Source organism: Syngnathus scovelli, chromosome 5 (assembly GCF_024217435.2).
Source record: "Syngnathus scovelli strain Florida chromosome 5, RoL_Ssco_1.2, whole genome shotgun sequence".
Taxonomy (NCBI): domain Eukaryota; kingdom Metazoa; phylum Chordata; class Actinopteri; order Syngnathiformes; family Syngnathidae; genus Syngnathus; species Syngnathus scovelli.
The window spans coordinates 4,394,912-4,420,152 of record NC_090851.1 but is presented as its reverse complement, the minus strand read 5'-3'; the positions used below and the strand labels follow the sequence as shown (position 1 = coordinate 4,420,152).

Below are 25,241 nucleotides of genomic sequence, written 5' to 3'. Positions count from 1 at the left end.
CATTTTACAGTTAGCATAAATGCTATGCTAATGTTCTATTAGCTAACGTTTAAATGCAAACAAAATGCTTCCACGGTTATTCAGCTAACCTTAAATGTTATTTTGTCTTCATTTTGATATCTAAAAAGTTTGGATGACCTCTAGACAGGTCTGAAACTCTTGAATCTTGAATCTTGAATCTCTATTTTTATGCTACGTGACCATCCTAAACAGCTAGCAATGTTAGCACAAATGTTAACACTTAGGTAAACATCCCTCTCTTTCTATTTTGCTCTCATGGGAACACACTTTGACATCCACTCGAGCACAATAAAACAACTTGTAATGTCTTTAAGTGGATATTTACTCGAGTGAACTGTGCTAATTCACTTGCCAGTGTCCTCCTCACCCCGGTTTTCCTTTCATTTCCCAAATGTTGAAAAGAAATCCATTCCAAGGTTGTGGCTAGTTTTGAATCCAGCCAAAGTTATTATGTGTTAGTCTGCCAACATTAGTCTGCCGATTATACAAGCAGAGTGAATGTTTAACAAACTCTAAAGACAACAATAATTTAAGATCGTTTCAACATTAGTAGTACTCTTTGTTTCTCTACTTAATCTATTGATGTCACACAGATTAGCAAATATGTACTATATGCTTTTTCACATGGTTTGTCATAAATAAAAAAAAGCTGCGGAAATGATTGACCTGTTCCGACGACTATTTGTGTTCCTGGTTACTTTGTGATTATACACCCTCAGGCTTGAGAATAAAGCGCACAACTTGAACGCTTGACTTTGTATTTACAGCGTGTGCAGTGAAGTGAACATGATTTAAAAGAAGATGTGGACTGGGCCATTCTCCCTTTCATGTTTACGAATATAGGGGAATGGAAAAAGCACGCATCTCCAAGACGATCACTCAACTGCGATGCTATGTTTTCCCTAAAGGCTTTTCAATGTGGTCAACTAGCTAAACATGGAAATAGGTTTCCAATCATGCGAGCATGACTATTACAAGAACGGTACGAAAAGTGAGGGGATGACAGATCCGATGAAGGAATATTGTTCCCGGTGAAACGGCATTCCCAGACTATGAGCTAGAATGGAGCGATTCGGTCCATGGAGGAAGCTCATTAAGAACACTGTTGGACTACCTTTTTACAAATTTAAAAGTGTCTCAAGTGGGAGAATAAAGTAGACAAGCTTTAGTGGTGCTTCAAAAACAGAAAAATGGCAGCAGGTGTGGTTTCACTGTACTTCACGGTTATTTGTCGTAATACACCCCATGTGTTAAGTTATATATGCAATTACATAGTGTATTTTCAAATACACTCTACGTGCCCACAAAAAAAAAGTTGGCATAAGAATAATCACAAGATAGAAACAATGAAGAAGTTGAAAAATGGTTCAGGCCAACCTTGTTGTCATAATCTCCTATGAAATTCTAGACATCAGGAAGATGAATCCTCATGCGGTGCAAACCAGGAAAAACAAACTGTATTCGGGAAGCCAAGGGCAGGCGATCGAAAGTATTTCGCTTTGTCAGATGAATCCTTGACACCCCATATCATCACGTGCTAACTACTCACTGATGCCGTTGTGAAGAACAAATTCGGACAAGCCACATGAAAAGATTTGTCGGGTTGGGTCGACCCTCGGAATGGAATTTTGCCCATGTTCTGGATGAAGATGGACGACGTGTGAGGTGGGTTGCGTGCAGATCCTGGTAGCAGATGTTTAACCGAAAGGTTTCAATCGCTAAGGGGCAATAGCATCTCTGATGGATTTTTTTTTTTTTTACTTTTGCTAACAAGATAATCCGGCCAGCTGTTAAATGGTGCTCGGCTACAGGCGAGTAATTTTATTTTAGATCATGTGCTTTATATGTTAGTGTTTTTGATTATGCGTTTTCTTTTTTACTTTGTCTCCAGTATTGTTTATTTTTTAGCATGGCACCCCACAGATGAACAGGAAAACTTACAAAAGCTACCAAAGTCTATACGTGAGCTCTTCTGTTGATAAAAACATGAATGAGTGACTTTGAGGCTTAAGACCAGCTGGAGGAAGTAAGCGTGGCCGGAGGAGGAAAAGGAAAAAGGTAAAGGAGGGAGGAAAAAAATAACGGAAAGGAAACCACGTCGGTTCCACAAACAAAGGAGACGTGAAGTTTGTAAAAGTACACATCTTTTTTTTTTTTAGGGGGAGTTGCTTCAGACTTTATCTTGAGCTACTCTCTCGAAAGTTAAACTGACTTAATTTTAAATTCAATTAAGATGAAAACGTGACCAAATTGCGTCCGGTTGTCAACCTGTTTTTTGATTGTTTTGTTAAATTAATCTGTTGAAGGTAGGCTAACCACACCCTGAGGCACATCATGTATAAGATGCTTGGTGGTGACATTGGAGAATAAATGGGGGAAAAAAAAATCTTACTTTCTAGTCTCAGCAAAATAAAAACGTGGATTATACAATCAAATCTGAGTCATTCGAGTAAACATCACAATCACATACATGCACACATTCTCCTCATATCAAATCAATTCTGAAAGAACACAAACCTTCAAAATCTGAAATGATCCCCTCCAGGTGTGAATTGACTCCTAAATCCGACATATTTCTAGCGTCGCTTGCTCGTGTCCAAATGGTGGCAACAAGTGTCACACGCCCACAACTCTTTAACAACCCCGAACTTGTGGCTTAGAACTACTTTCAAACTTTGGAGAATAAACACGCATGCCTCCTCCTTCTTCCTTCTTCTCCCCTCCCTGCAGAAGACACACTCCCCTCTACTCCCTTCATATGTGTGTGTGTGTGTGTGTGGGGGGGGGGTTCTGTATATCAACATTATGAGTAGCGTATATCTAATAAACTTTGTTTACATTCACGGAACACATGAGACCTCCATGATCAAATGTCCAAAACGTACATGGACAACGACAGTTATCCCCATTAGGCAGGAATAACCCGGAACAATAATAAATAAATGTAAACTTGTAACTTAAATCATAAATCATTGAAATGATAAGGTTGGTCATTAATCCATTAAGGACTTATGCCATTGAATTGTGTACTGGTGTGTAAATTAAACCTTCTACAACCTACAATCATTCAAGATGTCCTTCCTTACTGCCAAGGCTCTTTAAGTACTGTAATGTAGAGATTTAAGTGTCACTTTTCACCAAGGGGCCCCCATAAGCCAGCTGGCATGTTAATTAAAGTGCGCTCCCTTCAGCGGTTGCGACTTTCTTGTAAAAACCAGAGTTGACATCCTGGTAAAAGTTGACATTAAACCAGGACGGCGCCTCTAGGCAATGAGTCAAATTCCAGCACCTAACCCACTTTTTGTTATTGGGCCAAATGGAAATGTTGGGCTTGAGGGGCGCAACCCAACAGGTCAGGGCTAGTCCAACACTGTCAACAAAGGCGCATCGTCAAATTATTTTTGGGTCGATGAGAGTACTGATGTTGCCGATGTTAACAAGTAAATACATTACTAAAACTACTAAACGTCAAAGGGTTTATCAAATCTAGCTTTCTTGGAATCCGTGTTTTATCAGGCAGTAACGACAAGTGTGGCTAAAGGTTTAGGCGTTTAATGTGATGTAGCTAACTATATATATATATATATATATATATATATATATATATATATATATATATATATATATATATATATCTATAGCAAGTGGCTAGGAGATTTTTAATATATTGTTTTCCCACGTTGGCTAAAAGGATTCATGAACCCAGTCCAATAATGATTTTTACTGCGCACCAAAATTAACTAAATACAACATTATCATTTATTTTGATGCTACGCTAACACAACATGAGCGATGGACCTGACTGGTCCACCAATGATCTACCAAAGTTGATCTTCTGGTTGCACAGGCAAATATGATTCGTACTGCCTAACTCTAATTTGTATATGACCTGTTGTTTACAAGGAAGGAGAGTATTGATGGTCCATATTAGCCTAACGTTTATGGTTATAGACGGAAAGTCAACACTCTAAGGAAGTCAACACACCCCAACACGGGAAGCAGGCCCAGACTGTTCTATCTAATCATCATTGATTACACAAAACAACAGTCTTGTTATGGCAAAAAAATGCAAGCTGGTACCTTTACGGGCTGCAAGAGTCCATTTGAGGCAATAGTTCTATTCTAGTTTTAGGCTAATAAAACGCTAAAGCAGGCCAATGGCGACACAGGGAAACATTGTGCGTTTACGGCACAGTTGCTGTGGAGGTGTCACTGGATGAGGAACAGAAAAAGGTGCTGGAAAAGGAGGGAGTTAATCACGGAGAACATCTGTCCCTTAAATTTTTGACATTTTTCTTTTTTAATTAGTGTGCACGTAACATATAGCACAGATCCTGCAGCTGCGCATGCATGCACATTTGTGCATTTAAGCACGTGCTGGTAAAAACGTAGTCGACAACATAGTATTTATAAATACAAGTATATAAATACACACTGTACTTAGATGCATCAGAGTGTGTGGCCCATCAGCAGCAATGCCGGTTTAAAGTGAGTCGTGTTGTAAAAGCTGTGCCGCAATGTTTGGGAGGACACAATTAAACCAAAAAAAGAGTGTGAGAAATATACACGATAGCACAGCCAGTGTATTTATGTAAACATGGTCACACACTAGTGGCAGCGGTGAATGACACAACGAGGAAAGGTTCCAAAACAACATCTGGAGACGCATGTGTGTGTGTGTGTCTGATGGCTGGAATGATTCCGCATCATTTATTTGTGCTAAGGAATGACACAAGAGTTGGTTACATTAGTCATTATTTTTTGAGTAGTTAAAAATTTATGAATGAGGGCTTAGCGTCTATTTTTGTAAAATTGAATAAGAATAATAAAGTTTCTCGGAGAAATGATTTTAACTGCAGGCTTATTGTGTAAAATTGTATCGAATAATTAGGGAATTAATGGAATTAAAACTAAATTAGCTATAATAGATTTAATTACCATAAATTTGCTAAAACACTGATACTATTTGCACACACATTATATAGTACATTGTTTCTAATTGATTTCATTCAAAGGTGTTTTGAACTGACATTTTATGCATAAACTGAATTATAAGATTTTAAATATAAATGATGAGGAAATGTTTCCCCAAATTGGATGTCTTTGGTTATTTTCTTCTCACACCTTCAGCAGTCAGCTGAGGGCGTTCCTCTTACATCACGACGCTGGAAAATATCACCTGACCTGTCACACAGATTTATGTAAAGGCCCCATTAGTCACTATACTTCAAAAATGAGCTGGGAAATAAATGAATATGACGCAGCAGGAGGGCGAAGGCGCAAATGTGAGGCGTTGACTCCAAAAGGATATCCTCTACACCTCTTTTATGGAACATGCTGAACTTCCTTGATTTCCTTCATTCTGAGATCATAACTGTTTGAGATGCTTACGTGGAGGCTGCTAGTCTGGTATAGTTTCTGAGTTCTTTCAGCCATCGAGTGGCTAATTGGGGTTCTTTTGACATGTCATGTGATCATGTCGTATTAATGCAATTTGCAATATGTATATAAACGATTTATTCAAATAGTGGAATAGTAATCATTCTTTGCAGAAGACGAAGAATATATGATGGTTATCAGTGTCATATTGTTTGTCTACATGTGTTGCGGTATCGTTTGAGGTCTTTTTTTTTTTTTTGCTTAAACCAGTAGTCCACAACATTTTTTTTGCCCACCACTATCCTTAACAAAAACTCTGTGAATGTTGCTAACTATAGAGATATGGTGGCCACCTAACTATTGATCATTCTACAAATTTTCATTTCTAAAGTAACTTTGAAGCTAATGTTTAACATCTTCTAAATACTTTACAAATCAACCAGTGCCGCAGAAATAAAAAAAATAAAAAATCTGGTGAAAGGTCATTGTCATGAGTCATCAAATCAGTGTAGCTGTAGGATAAACATTAGCCTAAACCAAACAGATCATAGGAATTAACACAGGTTTTTAATTTTAAAATATGAATCACTCAGGCATCCTTTCAGAGAAATAAATGATGTTGGATAACAACACTGACACCATGTGGACGATTTGCGCACACATGACAAGCATTGTAGTCTGTTCAAGTGATTTAAAGTGTTTTATCCATATTTGAATTATAAACCAATTTGTGCACTGTCACTCAGCATGACGTCCGGATTAAATCAGACTAAAATTGTGGATTAGGGCTCAACGCAGACGAGCCGCTGCTCCACGCATTCAGAGTTACAGTTTGATGACACAACCAAAGCATCCCAAGACTTGCAAGATCCTCCTTCAAAACCTCTGACATCTGCTCCACTCTATCCTCCTTTGTATCTTAAAATAAACCATCTGCCGCAATTCATCCGGAGGCATGCGGATTTAAAACAGTTTGTATATTGACAAGCATAGCAGCCGGCGGTCCGCACGAGAAGATTAAAAGTGGTGCTGGTGACAGCGAGGCGATCGCTGGAGTTTGCTGCACATATGCTAGTTATTCGGAGATGGTGGTGCATGCGCTTTTTAAGATCTAAGAATGCAAGAAAGCCATTAAACCGAATGCAAATAGTTATGGACTGAGAAATGGACTGCACTTACTGGCTATTCTGGCTCGCTCCATAATTCCACCTCAGAGAGCCACTTTTTGGACTAAGACTCTCCCTTCCTTCATGAACAACTTCCCTTTTTCATGCCTCGACCGACTGACTCCTGCTGCCCCGTCACCCTGTCCCCCCCCCGTGCTCAACCCTCCCCTCTCTCCTCCCTCTGACTTCCTCCAACTTTTAATGTCTTCAGTCTGTCAGGGTAACAACTGACGTCGGCGGGCCATGTGCGACTCATATGGAGTCACATTTTGATTGCTTTCTTGAAGCTTTTTCTATAGTCAACACCAAAATGGCTTCATGCTCATATTGATGTCAGTGTTGAGAAACACATGGTCAGAACCAGTGCTAAGGTTTGAATCTCAGCTCAAGCTTGGAGCTTGCATGTTCTCCACAGCTGAAATAAAAACCAGTGTATTCAGTGGGCTACAACTTGAGGTGTTAGCCACTAGCTTGCAAGCTAAGCTTGGCGTTCCTCGTGGTGGGACCTGTTAGCAGGCCTGTACACAGATTTGTCGCCTCGCTTGGGGATTTAAATAACACCAAGATAGTCTGTAAAGTACGGCATGAGGGGAAATTCAATTTTGGAATTGAGTGAATACTCTGTTGAAGATAAAGAGGAGCATTTTTATCGTTGCCTTTTGTTGGTTCTGATGTAGCAGATGTTGTCCTTGTTGCAAAATAGCCACAGGGACACTATTTATGGACACACAGCAAATAAAAAAAGTGACTGCATCAGCAGTTTTTTTTTAAAACTGTGTCCTCTCGCGTGAGGGAAAATAAAAAAGGACTCATGTAGTGACAATATTCAGTGTACATTGGTGCTGGGGTCTTGCTTAGATTCACTCTCTGACCCCATTTACCAGTTAGAAGAGGTCAAAGGCCGCTATAGAGCCTCACTCTCATTGGGAAACACAAACTGTTGAAGAAAAAGACACAGGATATTGCTTCCTCTTCTCTTTCAGGAAACATTCAGTCAACACGTGTTCTAGTTGCACAACTATCCGTACAAGTGAGATTAAGAGTGAATCTCAATTTTAAATGGCATGAAGACAAATGGAGAAGATCAACATGAAACAAAATGACTCCCTCCCTCTTCAATCCTGGTGCTCATTCAGACATCGGAGCAGTGATGCGAGGCAGAGCAGAGGAAGCAGATTAGTTTTTTTTAGGATGAGCCTGGGTGTATGTGAACCCAAATGACGCGTGTGGGGGGAAGGCCATCATTTGCAGATACTACTCTCGTTTGAGTGTTTATGCTACAACAAGACCATTGTTCAATTCCAGCACGCGTGTCTGCTTGTGACACGACAGTATCGACATTGTCTTGGGCAAGTGTGTGTGTTTGTGTCGTCACAATTGCTCGTGTGGCTAATCAGCCGGTTGTGTCATGGTGTGATGATGTTAAACTTGAACAAAGAGAGAGATCGAAGTCCTTAAAAGGCTCCTCTATGTAGTCATGTCATTTTCTAAATGTTCTATTCAAAAGGACAATTTATTTTGCGTTGTGTTAAAATTGTGTGTTTTTTTTAAAAAGTAAAAATCAATTGACACATTTTTCTGATTCCCATCCCCGTGGAAAAAATGGCTAGTGGCTGTATAGGGATGACATCATTTCCATCTGGTTGTACGCTTAATTTTACTGAGCATCTTAAAGAGGGGGGTCTGCCATTAAAAAAAAGACTGTCATATTTAGTCAAACTGCCAAAGGTACATAAGGAAAATAATCTGAAAATAATAGCTCTGTCTGGTCCCATCTGGTGCTTCAGCAAAAAAGAAAACACCAATCAGGGACAGAAATGTCAATCATTTATTGCACACATAGCGAGCACACCACAGCGACCTCGCACTGACCTGTTATACCCTGAGCTTTGCTGAATTTTTTTTTTTTTTCAATTTTAAATCATTGTAGTAAATTCCAAAAAGTAAGACTTCGAACTGATACAAATTTGCTGTTATAGCAACACATCATTACATATCCAAAGTTAGTCATGTGATCAACATAGCAATCTTGGCTAATGTCGGCTCGTTTACACTGCTAATGCTAGCATAGAATTGCTAGTGCTCCTATTTTGCTTTTTTTTTGTGACTATTTATCTTAATTACACACTTACATAACCACATGACATTATGAATGCCCATCTTTCTACGTTGCTGCACAAATAAGCAGGTCCGACCGACTCTGAAGTGAGTTAGGTCGAATCCAAATCTTGCTAACAGTTTGAACACTCCAAACTCCCTCTTTAACAGTCAGCCAGCCTATAATCAGGTTGCCCGCTCTTGTAAACAACATAATTCTTCCTCCCTCACACATACCTTTCATCACCTGCACACTCCATCATTCCAACCAGATCGAGGCTAACCCTCCCACTCCAAGGAATGGCTACGAACAATGAAATGAACACCCACTGAACATACTCTGCATTCAACTCACATGACTTGACCACGTATTCATCATGGATGATAGAGCATCTTCTGAACGCACACACACAGATGATCAGAAATTCACTTTCCAGCACATACGCTAAAGACGCAGCCTATATTTGCAGTCACTGGGGCAGATGGTCATGAGGCACAGACAGTCACGTGTGCTTGTTCAATCATGCAAAAAAAACACACACTCCCGCTAAAAAGGGTTGCATAGCACACGCTGACTGAGTGAGTGGATGGTGGGCCTTGGGCTGCACATTAATGTAAGCCCTCGCAAAAACACGTGACTCCAACATGCTATATATAGTTATGCAAGAGTGGAGCGTAACAACTGGGGGAGGATTAAAAAAAAAAAAAAAAAAAAAAAAAAAAAAAGTCACCAGCACGCCAGCGCCCACTTAAGGGATGCCTGCCAGCGATTGATGCATGGCAAGTCTTGGACGTCTATAAAAAGTCAAAAAAGTGGAAAAGATGGGGGAAAAAAAAAAAAGATCTAAATTAATTGGTTCTTTCATTAACAAGCAAGCAACGTGTTGGTTGATGGAGAATGACACAATGTTTTCAAACTCAAACGCTGCTACAGACAGTTTGATGAGAACAGTGGAGCCTTAAGAACCACACTTCTATGTGATCTGATGAGCGATAAAACAAGACGAGCAGTGTGATGCGGTGCAGCCAGCCACAGTCGGATGACCTCACCAGAGCGCTACGTGCCCCCCCCCATCCTCACTACCCGCGTCTTCGTCATACATTGCAATGCACGTGCTGCCAAGAGAAAGAGGGGGGTGGGGGGGGAGCACGGGGAGGCGCTGTCCTCCTCGTTTGCTCCACTTCCAACCTGGGGCAAGTACAGAGGATGACAAAACTCTTCACATCACTCATCCACCAAAGAAGCCAAATTTAGAAGCTCGCCCTGTACGCCCACGACTGTGCTTCCTTAAGAAAATAGCTGTCCGGCATTTTGTATAGTGGCTTCATAATTCCTCGTGGTGCCATTATGGCAAGTTTATACTAAATCTGGAATCAATTTCAAGGATTCTGAAGTGCATCAAGGATAAGATTGTGATTTTCCAATCAGACCTTCCACCTGACTGAAGACAGTCGCACAATGCTGCATTTTGGAGAGTATAAAGAGCCAAAAAATATATTTATAGATCATCCCAAATACCCCAAATACAAATTAGAGGTTCCAGAATCAAGATGGCAGACACCTCCAAAAGTGGTTGAGAGCAGCCAGGCCAAGATCACAACCAGATCCGGACAGCCCAAGCAGCCTTAGTAAGCGGTGGTGGATAAACATCTACCACAGCAGTAGCGATCCGGAAAAGAAGACTGGAGAAATACCAAGAGGCTGAAAGAAGAGCGAGAGAAATTGTGGAAGGTAAAGGCAACGATGAAGCCTGAAGGAGAATAACATTTTACAATAAATGTAAATGTGCGTAAATCACAAGCAGCCTTTTCACAGATTCCCCAAAAAGTGAAGACGTTTCAGGGCTGATAAAGTCAGCATGGTGAAGAAAGGCCACATCATTGCTCATGTTGAGTCAGCAGCTGGCACCGGGTCCAGTCTACGCCGAAGGCCAACCAGCCGACGCTGGGAAATATACAAAATTAGAACCAACTCGTGACCCTGTTACATGTCACACACACACAAATACAAAATCCGAGCAGTGCGCGCGCTCACGCAGCGTATCTAATCAAATCCAGTCGGAAAATACGGCCTCCTTTTCAGCCGCAACTATAGGCTCCTCTTTTTTGCACTTTGCTGACAATTGAAATCCCATCATGAGGTCAGTTGGAGCGTCGAGCCAGCCGCAACGTCGGTTCATCACGGTATGGCCGTGCTGCAATTGACATATTTCCTTCGCGCCATACGGTAACCATTAGATGCAAAATGCAGCTGGCAGAACAACTTGTGTAAAGTAGGGGTTCATCAAACATCACTTATAAGATTAAGGAGGTTTCTGGTTAAAAAAATACTCCGACACCATTGTGGACATTGTCACAATCATGGTCAGATTAGGCGAACAACAAACAACAACACTGATGGCTTGACGGGATATTTGAATCAAAACCGTTTTACACACCGAGGTCAAAAGGTCATCTGCTTTCCGTCCACACTAATGCAAGTCTTTTTTTATATGTGGCTCTTTCTTCTTCATTCCAAAAGTCTCTGAAACATCAGTTGCATAGTTTCTGCGTGATCAAACAAACTATCCAGTGAAGAGCGATCAAAATGAATTTTTCCGCTCGCGCAGAGATGATGATGCGAAATAATTAGCTCATGTAATCATAAGCCATTTTAATTAAAAGCCCATCAATCTCGACTTTATTTTGTGATCCCAACCTCAAAGCTCTTATAAAAATCGCCACATCAGCACGAGGCCCCACCGCTTTCACCTCCAACTCGGCGTATGTGCCCGAAATTGAAAGAGGGATGATGTTGGAAAAAGAAAGAGAAGAAACGGAGAGTTCCTGCGGTTCCTCGTGGCTTCGGCACTCTATAATCAGCATGCCAAGCCCCTGATGTCCAAATCCACCACTTGGACCTCGACAATGTGCACACACATGTGCCAGTGCGCGCGCGCACACACACACACACACAAACACACACATAAGCTCTGCGGTCATCTCTGCTCATGTGGAGTTTGGCTTCGGAGCACGCCCGGAATGGATTGTTTGATGAGCGTGACAGGGGAAGGGAATCAAATGACCAAGTCGGAGCCCAAATCAATACCTGAGGAAGACTTTGGGAAAACACAAAGACGGCAAAATGGAGGATAGGCCGATGTATCGGAAACGTATTGGAAAGATGGGTTTCTGGACAGATGTTTCTCCTGCCCCTCCCAGTTGGAGGGTCACAGCTCAACTGAATCAGATCTAATTCCTTCTCCCCACCTGAAGAACTGATCTTGCGGTTTGATGGTTTATCCAGGTTTTAAAAAGCAAATTTTTAATGACAGCTAATCCTGGCACTCATCAGATGAGCTTTTTGAGTCTGATCTAAAAATAGTTCATCGGTCATAAGACACAGTTACTTATTTTGAAGAACTTTAAAATGAATATGTTTTTTTATTTTTTATTTATTGTGTTCAATGGGGGAAACAGAATTGTTAGTTTCTCAAGTATTTTAAAATGGTGATTTTTAGCGTCGTAATATTGAAACTGTGACACTACAATATTTTCACTCAGCTATTATCATATGGTCAGAATTAATTATCGATTGTGCCCAATCATAAATGACCCATGCCTGAATGTAACCAATAAATCTAAATATTTCATTGTTTGTAAACAAAGTCTCGGGCTTTATGCTTATACCAAATCATTAGCAAACGAGGGATGAATTTATTTACTTGCCTCCCCCCTTCTAATTTTGAAGAATATAATTTAGATTTTTTTTCCCGTATTTCACAATTTTATTATGGTGGTGTAATTTCTAGAAAATTAATTTCAATCATTAATTACGAATTTAATTTCCCGCATTTTGTATTTGCATTTTCAGTTAGTCAACACCCGGGTACTGCGAGGCCGTTATAAACATCACACACTGTCCATGTTATAAGCAAAATTATACATTATGCTACCGTAACCGCATGTATCATATTCTCAAACAATAATTAGCTCAGTTTCGCAATTTCTGCTCAATATCTTTTAAAAAAAGCTTTACTCACCCGAAACACACACAACAGCGGCAGTCAAAGTCAAGACCCGACGAAACTCCCGCTCATTGTCAATTACTTCCGGGTACTAAGGACCCCCCGTAGTTGTCCCAGGTGCCTTATTGAAATTCCCAAATATTCGATACAATGCAGTACTATTAGCATACAACTGCATATAACGTGTTCAGAAACATATTCTCAAAGTAATTAAAAAATAATAATTAACATGGCGGGTGAGTATGAAAGTCCATTCAAATATTCCAAAAACCACCATGGGCCCCACATATGTTTCCCAGAGATGAACCTCTGGCCTTGTTCTTTTCAACAGTAATTCATTGTACACCTCATTCTTTGGCCTTCTTGATAATTGTTTGGCTCATCTCTGTTTTTTGGGCTGCTGCTGACATCCTTGCTTACTGCCTCTGTTTTGCATTTGCCCGTGGGATACACCAGATTGCAAGTCCACTATCTGATCTGAAGTTTCTGTCCAGACAACTGCAATCCATGCAAAAGATACAAATGATGCAGAGCGTTCCGATCCTCGAGGCGTTTATTTGGAAGAAGCAAACGGTGAGATGTTCTAATGTTCACATTTAGGTTGATGTTGATTGGGGCAAAAGCAAAACCGGAGAATGAAAAAAAAAGACACTCGTTTTAATGGCGTTTGCGTGTTACATCAGGTGTTTTGTCTAATGAGTAAAGTCCTTCACGACTGGCTGGCTGCTCGTCACGCTAAGCAGCAGCGACGTGACCCGTTTACATCCTTATGTTATTTACACGTCGGAACGTCACGGTCCATTCGCTCTATTTTTAGACACGGTAGCACATGATGTCATACTCACATTTGCATGCATGTGCGCTCATCCGTAAGGATTTGTGAGACTTGAGAGGGGGGGTGCACACTTCTGCAACCACATGGTTGCAGGTGTTTATTGACACTTCCTCTGAAAGTCGCATTATGTATCTAGTTAAGTAGGACTAGCAATATGACAAAATAAATGGATGGATCATATGGTAAAAAAAAAAAAAAGTACGAGCAAATACGATGTGTCATTTCCTGGAGGATTGAGATAACAGCTGAGCGAAAAAGTTATCAACTCCGGATGAGATGAATTCAACTTTGCAAAGTATCTCCAGCCAACCTCATAAGAATCGCAGACACAAAGAGCCTTTTGAATTCGCTGCTGACTAAAGAGGAATGATAAGAGCAGTTTAATCCCAATAGATGAGCTCAAGCACGGGAGGTTAAGGTGATAAGAAAGATTTCACGACCCACCAAGTTTTGGCAGCTCTACTCGAGATTGTGAATCAAATCGCAGTGTGGTGGCAATCTAAGGTCAACATGTGAGTCACGCGCAAGAAAATGCAGACATTGTGGGAGAGAAAGAAAGAACTGTTTAGACTCCCTTTCGCCTGCTACTACTCTATTGGACTCAATGGAGGGAGCATGACAAAGGATTCATTGAATTTGCACATTAGTTTCAATTGTTTTCAATTTGATTCTCAAAACACTGACTCATCATTTTTTCCATTGAAATAAATGTAATCCATTCAAGCCTCTGCCACCAAAAACAAATATTTATCATGCATATTAATGAGAAAAATAGCTCTCTGAAGACATAATTGAATTTTTCATACTCCCTTCAAGAGATATATTGTACTTAACACTCAGCTCCTCTCTCGGCTTCTCGGTTCAGCAGTAATACTAGTCATTCAATCTTCACAGAGGATACATAATTAAAATAATTAAATAATAGTAGCAATAATTTATGACCTGAGCCTTCGTCACACAGCAATGCAGCTAACATTGAGTCCTTTTTCTTTCCAAATATCTTTTCCACTGTCACCACATTATTTTTGCTCCAGTGTTCACTTGAACCTGCAGGTCAACATCAAGAACACTCTTTTACAAAGTGGAATAAATCCTCATAACACGCTCCCCCGGGCAAATGTCCAACATAGAGAAGTATATTGAAAGCTGAGGACAGGCCATGAGACGATATAACACAGTGGACTGTGATCTCTCATGCGTTGAAAGAAGTGGGGGGGGGGGGGAGTCAAAGAAGCGTAGTGCATTCATTCGACGAATCTCTCTGTTCATTCGGGGTCACTGCAATTCAAAGTGGAGAATCACACGAGTCCATTTAGCTCATCAAGTCAAACCAGGTCCCTCCATCAACATCCCAAAATATACTTTGCGATATAGGTGGAAGCAAATGTGTGGGACTGCGATGTCATTTTCGGTCAACAGTAATGAATATTCTCTAGGCCTGGATTTCACGGTGCCCTTTTTGCGTCAAAGAATCTGCTTGTGCCCGTCTCAGCTGGAGCGACCCCTTCCCAAGAGTCTGTTTTGTGTGTTCCTAAATGTTGGCCATGCAGATGGGGCCCAGAAGAAAAGTTACTCAAAAAATCTGCATTTTAGCAATCATAATTTATGTTTAGGTCAGAGGAATAAATAAACAAACAAACAAATAAATAAATAAATAAACAATTAAATTAATAAATGGATAAATAAATGAATAGTTTAGCCACTACTATATAATCATAAGGCACTGCTGTATAATATGAATTTGGTCAATACGCTCTGCTATTTTATCAGAATGACGAACTTTTATTTGTCTCTACTACGTCAATCTTCACTTGTTTATTCCACTTGCAAATCGTCAAGAAAACCAGCTATAATATTTTTGGGGGCTTCACTGTAGAATTTTTAAACCTTGCAAGAGTCAAAATATTAGAAGCCAAATATGGCAGAAAATATATATATTTTTAAAAAGTACTCCAATATCGCATGTGACACAATGCTATGAAATGCATGTAGCGCTTTTTAAACCAGCAAAAGTTTGAACCCATTTGCCCTCAATGCAGTTAGGTCGGTACGTAAAAAAATGTCTGGGGGGTGTGATTGTCCATCCTATGCACAGTCCAAAAACTTCCATACACAAAAGCAGAATACTGTGAGAGCACAATGAGGCCAGAGTCCCTGAGGGAGCCGGTGCATCCACAGAGAGAAAAAAAGGTCATCTGGGATGAACATCTGACTTTAAAAGCCAGGAGACCTAGTGGCGGACCCTTGGGTGCTTCATGCACAACTGTCCTCCAAAATACTCCCAAAAGAGATACACTGACCAAAACCAACTTTTAATGGAGGCTTTACCATAGACACAAACATCAGAAATGACACATATTTACAAGTCTACTGAAAAATGTCCTTACCTGGATTTGGAGTTTTCTTCATGCTGTCTGTTTCCACTTGTACGGAGAAGCAGAAGAAGAAATCTTGCTCACTTTACAGTCTAATTAGAGCGTGACTCCGTGCGGCACACAGAGCAGGATGCGTGGCGTGATTGGCTGTGTGGTGAGGATGCTGAGATGCAAGACAGCACGCGCCTATTAAAGGGAGGGGGGGGTTGGTGAGGAATCCCCCCCCCCCTCCTGCCATGACGTATGTGTAGGAGGGTTTTCGTTTCGAGAAGCTGCCACCATATTGGGGAGACGTGCCTAAATCTAGTTCTCAAGAGCTCCTGTTCAGCAAGCTTTGCAAAAACCTGGAAACAATCCTGATGGTTTGAATCAGGTGTGTTGGAGTTGGGATACAACTTCCTGGATTGGAATAGATTTGGTCAACTCCAGTCCAGTCACTTGGGTTAGAGGTCATATTAATGAAATATTGAGACAATTTGTCTTGTTATGTCGCAAAAACTTGGTGATTCCTTCCAAGCAAGAAAATAAAATGGAGGTATACTTGTAGGGGACGTGTCAAACTCAAGGCCCGGGGGCCAGATTTGGCCCGTCACATCATTTTATGTGGCCGGAAAAAGCAAAATGATGTGTGTCAATTCAATGTTTCTTGTTAATATACCAAATCTCTAAAGTGTCTTGTTGCAACATTTGTGTTAAAATCCAAATTTAAAAATAAATTAAAAAATTGTGCGCCTTGAAGAAGTTCATTTTTTAATTCTTGACTTAAACTATATTACAATATACATGATATGAGAATTTGAAAAGACTCCTAAATTAAAGTCCTACTTTGTACATTTTGCCAGTATTGCAAAATGTATTATTATATATAGGCAAATAATGACAACGGTATTTTTAATACTCCTAATTGGCGTTTATTTGAAGGAAATTTCATAATCACAGTTGTAATGGTTTGGGATTTTCATTTATAGTTAAGATTTTAGTTTCCATAAGTTTTTGAACAAACTAATTTCCTTTTTTGTTTTGTTTTAGTGTAGTTTGTTTCATCTGTAACGATACGTTTGACGTCCATTTGCTGCCCTCTGCTGGCTCGACGAAACTAAACACTTGGCACCCTTTATCGCGTTCATGACCTTTAGAAAGCCAAAGCGAAAGGAAAAAGTGTTTGGAGAGCTTTTCAATATTGTACATGAACGAGGGAAGAGTTTTTCAGAGATATAAATCAATGAGAAAATATATTTGCATGTGCATTTAGCCAATACGTTTAAAGTCTTTTGGATTTAAATCTCAGAGAACGACTTAATCAATTAACATCACAATTTGATACATTACTTGCCTTTCCTATTATAAATTAAGTTGTTAAAATAAGTTGTTGTTGAAATGATATTTTACTAAATCACCAGGCAGAGCTTGCCATTTGTTTTTAATGTCATAAAATGTCGTGGTGGTCTTTGTACACTAGGCGGCAGTGTCGAGTTACTGAATATAGTCAACAGAAAATAAAGACAAATCCCATTTATTATAAATTCTGCATTGTGTTGCGCATATAAAAAAATCAAAAATTAAATCTCGAAACTGTACAGATTAGAAACAAACACATGGACAAATCCACTTTCCTATCAGTGTGGGGGGGGGGGGGGGGGGGAATACAACATCAAAACACCATAATACAGGCAAGAGGCAATGTTAGTCAAGTTAATGATTAATCATTTTGTTTTGGACTTGGATCATACTAATAAAATCTCTATATCATCTATAAATGATATACTATATCATTTATAGATGATATAGTATAAATCAAGGTAGCATGAGAACTTAAATTTAAAAATATAAAAATAAAAAAACAGAATTGAATTGTTTTATCGGCACATAGGCAAATGATGGTGATGCTTTTGCTTATAGAATAAAAAAAATGTGAAAACTTTGAAAGGCATATTAGACCTGGAAACATGCATTTATTTTCATTTATTTTGTATGTTTTCCAGGTATTGCTACATATAGTCCTAAAATGCACAAGAAGAATTAGTCGTATAGTGTTACGAATATATTTCTTTTGCTATGTTTTCCTTGACAGGTTGATATAGAAAGTCAAAGAGATTTCAAATCCTACACACACACCTACGCAAACACACTTCCTGATACTGAACAAGAACACAACAGAAACTGCATTTGTGTAATTGGCTCATTGCAGTCTCTGTAAATGTTTTCAACCTCTGTAGTCACTCTTGATATTTTCATATTGATTTCTATCTTACTGAGCAGCCAATGATTCCTATTATCGATAAGTGTGGTGAACTAATATTTAGTCAATAATTGAGTGCAATGGAATGTTTGAATTCATTCCAATAGCTTACTTTTTAAAATGTACGGTTCACATCACAGATTGCTCTTACTCATTCAAGATCAGTTTAACATAGTTTACAATTATTCAGCAATTTGATCAATTGCAGCTGAAGTGAACAATCATAAATCATGCTGAGTAACTGATTGAGTGCAAATCATAGCTGAGGTGAATGCAGAGGGGAGGCATGCTGACTCGTGATTTTTTGTCGGTAAATCCGTGAAGACATCGTATAGAGCATTTCCTAACAGAAAAGGGACAAATGCCAAAGTGTCAAAGTTGGGTAATAAGTAACAAAATTGTCATTTAGTTGCAGTAAATACCTCATGGGTTGCTTTTCTGACATTCAGAAGTCACACTAAGGAGATCCTGTTGACTATCTTTTTTGGAGAACATAAGGCACACGTGAGAATAAGCAAAACATTTCATTTAGAAAGGCTCACATTTGCACAGGCTTACCTTGCTCTAGATCTGTTTCAACTGGAGGATCCGGTTGCCCTGGAACAAATATTATGTCATGCAACTAATTACTATCATCGTGAGATGCAAATTGGACTAAACTAAAATAGTAGTGAGGTTAGTTTCCTAACGAAGGAATCAAAATTGGGGCTTAAGTAATCCACAATACGCCCTTAACCAAACCCGCCAAAGTCAAAATTTTCCCCAATCCAGGATGAAAATTGGATTAGACAGAATATTACCCAAACCAAGAGAAAGTAAACCATGAATTTGTCTAATCTGTGGATGGAAACTGAATTGGATAAAAATAGACAGTGAGCCGTGGAATCAAATGTTCTTTTAACTTTGAATCTTTCTATTTAGGATTTGTGGATTGCTGTATTTGGGATTTCCCTGGCCTAACTCAAGTATTCTGCATGCTTGAACTAGCATGAGATGAGAGAACCTGTTGGCGGTTACAACATGAGCTAACCTGCTAACCTCCTCACTTTGTCATGCAACTTTATGTTCAAATTTTGTTTATCCTTGTTTCATTGTAAAGTACACTTACTTTTAGAACATCTCCTCCCCCTGAGCACCCAAAACAGCAGCAGTCCAACAATCAGCGACCCGATGACCACCAACGGTGCCACGATTCTACTCGCCACATCCGATTCTTTAGCTTGCAGCGCTTGTTCTATCCCTACAAAGAGAAACAAAACATGACAGCTCTAAGTGTCTGTTGCGTCAGCTTAGAGTGAAAAATGATTGGAAATATTTTCCTGTCACACAGGAACATAATATTTTCTCTTTCTGCCCTTAAAAAAAGAAATATGTGCAATGCGGGTGTCACTGTCAGCAACTGAACAAATTAAATAAATAAATAATAAATAAGATTATTGTGCAACTAGCAAAGTGACATTAAAAGATTTTATCTCGTCTCGATGTGCATGGTTTCAATAAAAAAAAGTTCAAGGGTTAATGGAAATCTGATGTGGAGATATGATGTACCTTTGTGACACAGCGCATGCAACAGCAACCAAAACTTAAATTGCAAGTCGTGACCATTGACCCAGGTCTGAAAATAATAAAGGTAGCTTTCATCTTATCTGGAGCCAAACATGTTTGCATGTTTTTGCTTTTGTGAAATCCAAACCACGCCCATTGCGTAAATCTGACAAATCTGATTAAATCAAGACGCTTCTTGTCATGGAAAAGAAAAAAAACAACATACTTTTTTATGCTTTGTTTTCAAAATTCATTTCTGTCAGTACCAGTTTGAACTTGTCTGTCACTCTCAAGTAAACTTTCTTTCGTTACATAACTAGCAATAAGCACTTTTATCTTCTCACGCTCTTTGAATTCACGCTGATTTGAAACGAGCCAGCTACAATAAAAGCCAAAGATTAAGATTATTAATAATCATTTACTCGTCACTTTGACATGCAGAGTTGAAGATCGGACCCACAACGTTCGGGTTGTCAGAGAACCAGTCTATATATACATCCCGTGGAACAAAATGCAAACCACTCAAAAGTTTTGGAACAAATTTCAATCACCTGACTTTAAGCCAATAGAAGTTGTGTTGGCTTACCTGCAACCTGCGTATGGTCAGGTAGCACCACACTAGCCTCGCCGTCAATGCCGCCACTGGCGTTGAACACCATGCAGGTGTACTTGGAGGCGTCCTGCCCTAGCGACAGAGTTAGCTCGCTGGACAGGCTGAAGAGTCCGTTTTCCATCGCCTCGGCCACAGTTTCAGCACTTTCCCCCTGCCCTGTCGTCCCGACAAACCAACCCAACCGGCCCTTGGGGTAGCCGCCTTCCGAGCGACATGTCAGGGTGACTGGCGAGGATGGGCCGACGTTTGTCGAGGTGGTGCGGATGCTAGGTGTCTTGTATTTGGCTAAGAGTGACAGCAATAAAGTTACATTCAAAAAACATCTAAATATTACATATAAAAGTTGCAATTTAACACGACATATTTTTTAATAAATCAAATGAAACAACATTTAGTTGATATTTTATCACTAATACTCAAAATGGGGTTGCAAAAAATAGTCAAGTTTTTTTTTTTTAAACATGCTTCAATGCATATAAAATTGGATTGGATGGAAAAATTGATAGAATAATCAATTCTCAGGTATTACAGGACTCTCACCCGTGACATGAAGGCTGGCTGTCTTGTTGTCTGATCCGCTGTCGGTCATCACCATGCACGAATAGTCGCCGTGGTTGATCACAGAGGTTTTGGCGATTAGCAGGGACACGTTCGAGGACTTGCTATTCCAGGACGGCTCGGCAAATGAATAGCCCAGCGGCGATGTGGGATCAACTTGATTGTTGAAAAACTTCAGCAGGGTCGAGCCACCTTTTTTCCACACGACGATGCGCACGTTATCACCTTTGGCCATCCTGATCTCGCATTCCACCACAGATGGTTGACCGTATTGGCCCAAGTTCTCATTCTTACAGTCCACTGTAATAAAAGCTGTCCCCGAAAAAAATCACAGTTTCACACATACATGGAAAAAAAGATTAGCCCTTATCTCAAATTGATATTTTTTTTGTACGTATACACCGAAGAACAAAACTTACCATTCAATGTATGTTGCCCACCAATGCAGAACACCGTCAGGAGCCACAAAACAAAACCCGCTAAGCCCATTGTCATTCATCTGCAAATGGACAAGGCAAAAGTCACTTCTTTTCGCCTGTAAATCGGTCCCAACAGGCCGAAATGAACGATTGCGCAATCCTTCGGAGAACGAGCAGTTGATGTTTTCACTTCTCTTTTCGGGTTTATATTGACTCGTTTAATAGAGGATGTTTGCAGTTGCTATTTCACTTTTCTTTTCGGATTATATTTACTCATTCATTGAAGGAAGGTTGATGTTCCACTAAACATCGAAATGAGTCATTTTATCGGAAGTGGACCGGATGTTAACCAGCCTTGACCAGTCCCACAAATATTACAAGTGTGCATCACAGTAGATTTTTTGACATTTTTCTTGTGTATGACAAGTAAAATTTATCACTGCATGTGAAATTATAATAATCGACCATAGACCAAGAAATGGGCTGCGCAGTCCAAAATTGCAAAATCACCAAGCTATTATTTGAGACAAGCAAATTGATTGTTTTATCATGACATCATTTGAGGGATTCTTGTTATTGTTAGCGTGTCTCATTCGGATCAATTAAATCAATACAGTGTGTGTGGGATTTTTTTTCATCCTTTCTTTTGGTGGACTCTCATTTTCCCACAGTGCTATTTTTTATATGAACATTTTAAGTAAAAGCAGAGCAGGAAGAGTGGTGTCCAGAGATTTCACTATGCGGGAACAGCTACACCTCCACATTTTCTCAAGGAATGGAGTACTCATCTGCCAAAAAATATATAAAGTAATAAATAAAAAAAAGAAATAGTCAAAGGTATGATAGAAAGCAACAACCCTACATGGAGTCTAGATGCAGTTGGTCAATCTGTGATTTAAATGATTATTAGCAGATTAATCTTGTGCTCTACTACACTAAACAGGCCACAACAAGCCTGGTTTACATATATTGCATCTGGTTTTGTTTTTTGGTTTTTTTTTTTTGCATTAGGAGTATTGTGAGGAAACAGTCACGAACATTTTAAGTAAAAGCAGAGCAGGAAGAGTGGTGTCCAGAGATTTCACTATGCGGGAACAGCTACACCTCCACATTTTCTCAAGGAATGGAGTACTCATCTGCCAAAAAATATATAAAGTAATAAATAAAAAAAAGAAATAGTCAAAGGTATGATAGAAAGCAACAACCCTACATGGAGTCTAGATGCAGTTGGTCAATCTGTGATTTAAATGATTATTAGCAGATTAATCTTGTGCTCTACTACACTAAACAGGCCATAACAAGCCTGGTTTACATATATTGCATCTGGTTTTGTTTTTTGGTTTTTTTTTTTTTTGCATTAGGAGTATTGTGAGGAAACAGTCACAGCCCAGGGACCGTTTGCGGGGCGGGGGGAAAAAAATTCCTCAAAATCCCAAATTACCATTAGGCTGGATGGCCTCCCCTGGAAATAGGTGGGTCGTGTTAGAAAGGTCATCCAGTGTAAAGTTGCTGCTTCTTCTTTAAAAATACTAGCCATAAAATTTACATTATTTCTATGCACAGCTCCACAGTTTCGCAACTTGAGCCCTTGGGCACTGTGCAGTCATTTTCAGTCGACAGCAAGTGGCAGTAAAAAACAAAAATGGCCAAGAATGTAAAGACATCAAAACATTCATCCAACCATGCATCCATCGATCTTTCTTCTCGAGAGATTTTCCTCATTATGGAAAATATAACTCCACGGATTCACAGCCCTCAACTAAGAACTGAGAGGAAGACATGCTCGTCCAATAGAACATGCATATTATTACGACAAGGACCTTGTCGCAGTTTTACATACTGGAATACACTATAGTTGCCTGAAGAGAAGGAGCAGTTATTTTTGAATTTATGCCTCATGTCAAGGCCTGTAAATGGTTATAAACAACAGTGCAGCGTGACCTAGTTCCGCCAAGTGCTTGCCTGCATTGCTTAAAGGAAAGTCGATCCCCAAATGTTCTCGGTAATAGTATGTTCTGTGCAGCTCATCGATTTCGTAAAGCTTAACCATGATTGCTTGTGACCTGGACCTGGCAAATGATGTCATTTTCAGTGGACAGAAAGTGACAAAATGGTTGCCCACTGGGCTGGTTAATGCTGGAATTTTGCTGCTTAACTCATATTCCAAAAATGCAATATTAATCAGAATTGAATCAGAACTTGCAACCTCAAGTATGCGCATGCTCAATTGGATTTCACAGACTTAGCCAACACATTTGACTTTTTTTTGCTTTAAAACCTCTTTGCTATGTTTTGAGTCGCTGTCCCTCAGCACTGGAAGATTAATATTTTTGTACTGTAAGTAGAGTAAACTGAAAGATCCCACACAAACTCTGAACCTGGATTTGAACCCCCAACCTCAGAAATTTAGAAAATTAATAAATACTCACCTAATCTAACTGAATGTGATTAAGTTATTTTCTATTAGACAGTTCAAATGTAAATATAATATACCCCACGGGAACTGCAACATGTTGATTTTCGATGGCGTTAAATAAAATAATAAAAAAATAAAAATAATATACTCCCTAATGGAGTCGTTTGACTAAAAACAACCGAGAACCCTATTTTTTATCATGACAATTTTTATAATTATTATTATTATTTTTTTTTTTTGGGGGGTGCTGATAGCGTATCACATTTGCAGCGAAAGTGCCAATGAGTTGAGCTCAGCACGGAATGTTTACCTTATCCCCCCCCCATAAAGCTAGTATATTAAACAATACACACGTGACGTGGACATAAACAAACACCAATTAAACGTGAACATGTTGACTCACCTAAAGCATATCGTTGGGCATTTGTGTAGTGGAGGAAAAGGCAATGTTCGTCGGACGTCAACACCACACACAGCAGCGACAAACTTGCCTTTGTCTTTCGCGGCTCGTTAACCTAATGCCCGCAGACATTCCCGCCCCCTACTTTCACTTTTGTTTCACTTCTGTTTTGAGTCATACACGCGCAAATTTCAAAAAATGCAAAAAAAAAAGTACACGAAAGTAAAAAAAAAAGCGGAAAAAGAAACAGCTACAAAATGAACATTATGGTGGCGTTCTAAAATGATCAAATAAAAACCAGATTTGGAGTAGTTGCGTCACCTCCAAAGCAGTTTAGTGAGATCTGTTCCAGAAGCTGTGTTAGATTATGAGCTTCATGGGCTATTCCATGAAACATGTTGAGTAATATTAGCAAAAAAAAAAAAGTAATACAAGGTTAAAAAAAAATAATAATCCCACAAGCTAATAAAGACAAGCAGCCAAGATCTGAATTAATTTTTAATGCCAATTTTCCACTTGTGCCATTTCTTCAAACCCTTGTAAGCGACTTCAACATCCAGCATCAGGACAAAAAATGTAACCAAACATAAAAAAGACCAGTTCAGTATGCCACAGGGAAGTATTTGTAATGACAGTGGAACATCACACAACAATTTGGCTTTTTTTTTAACCCATACAAGCAGTGTAATAATAAACATAGTATACGCATAACGATAACAAACATAGGCCGAGCTGTGTCATAAGGTCACTTGTCAAATGTAGGAAATGTTGTTTAACATCAGGCCCAACAACATTCTGCTGACTTTGCAATGTAGTAACGCAATGTAACTGTGTCACTGCTTTACATGCAAGCAGACAATCCGAATTTGACGGAGTTTTCCAACGCAAAAGAGGCACATTTGCTTCAGAGTGAATATGAGCGATTAAAACATTACGAGCTTTGCCACTACAATACAAAAAGGCAGAATTAAGAATTTTCCCATGTTCTTATGTTGTTTCTTTACACCGAGTAAAAAGGTTCAACTTCCCATGCAGTCACAATACAACAACAACATGTTCTTATCACAGAAAAAAGATTTTAAAAACAGTTAACAGGGAGTGTCTCGTAACTTGCGATTCTGGTTAGGACCAAACGGGCATGCGGGGCGGTTCAGAACTAAATTCGAATGTG

At 39.5% G+C, this 25,241-nt stretch overlaps 2 protein-coding genes across 4 annotated transcripts in view; both read right to left on the bottom strand.

Annotated features, from left to right (window-relative positions):
* septin9b (septin 9b) overlaps positions 1 to 16,038 on the bottom strand; it is a 36,753-nt gene extending 20,715 nt beyond the window's left edge. Inside the window, exon 1 of one of the 3 annotated variants that reach the window (XM_049720833.2) lies at positions 15,893 to 16,038. In XM_049720833.2, the coding sequence (XP_049576790.1) occupies positions 15,893 to 15,914 (22 nt within the window). In that variant the 5' untranslated portion in view covers positions 15,915 to 16,038. Of the gene's footprint in view, positions 1 to 2,538; positions 2,715 to 6,579; positions 6,712 to 15,892 lie in introns of those variants that run through there. The other 2 variants (XM_049720832.2, XM_049720831.2) reach the window with 2 other exon arrangements.
* Positions 16,039 to 17,377: 1,339 nt separating this feature from the next.
* zgc:174863 (uncharacterized protein LOC100136852 homolog) lies at positions 17,378 to 24,238 on the bottom strand. Its single transcript, XM_049720847.2, has 8 exons — positions 24,074 to 24,238; positions 21,255 to 21,334; positions 20,818 to 21,147; positions 20,251 to 20,562; positions 19,228 to 19,359; positions 18,678 to 18,716; positions 18,542 to 18,598; positions 17,378 to 18,462 (listed from the first exon to the last, which is right to left on the bottom strand). Exons 2-7 carry the CDS (start codon positions 21,328 to 21,330, stop codon positions 18,543 to 18,545), a joined length of 945 nt encoding a protein of 314 aa, XP_049576804.1. The 5' UTR covers positions 21,331 to 21,334; positions 24,074 to 24,238; the 3' UTR covers positions 17,378 to 18,462; position 18,542.
* Between the last annotated feature and the right edge of the window lie 1,003 nt (positions 24,239 to 25,241).

Coding starts and splice junctions, on each gene's coding strand:
- zgc:174863 (XM_049720847.2), bottom strand. CDS start 21,330: ATGACAATGGGCTTAGCGGGTTTTGTTTTGTGGCTCCTGACGGTGTTC. Junction 19,360..20,250: donor TGACCATACGCAGGTTGCAG/GTAAGCCAACAC, acceptor TTCTCTTTGTAG/GGATAGAACAAGCGCTGCAA. Junction 18,599..18,677: donor TGAAACAGATCTAGAGCAAG/GTAAGCCTGTGC, acceptor TCTCCAAAAAAG/ATAGTCAACAGGATCTCCTT.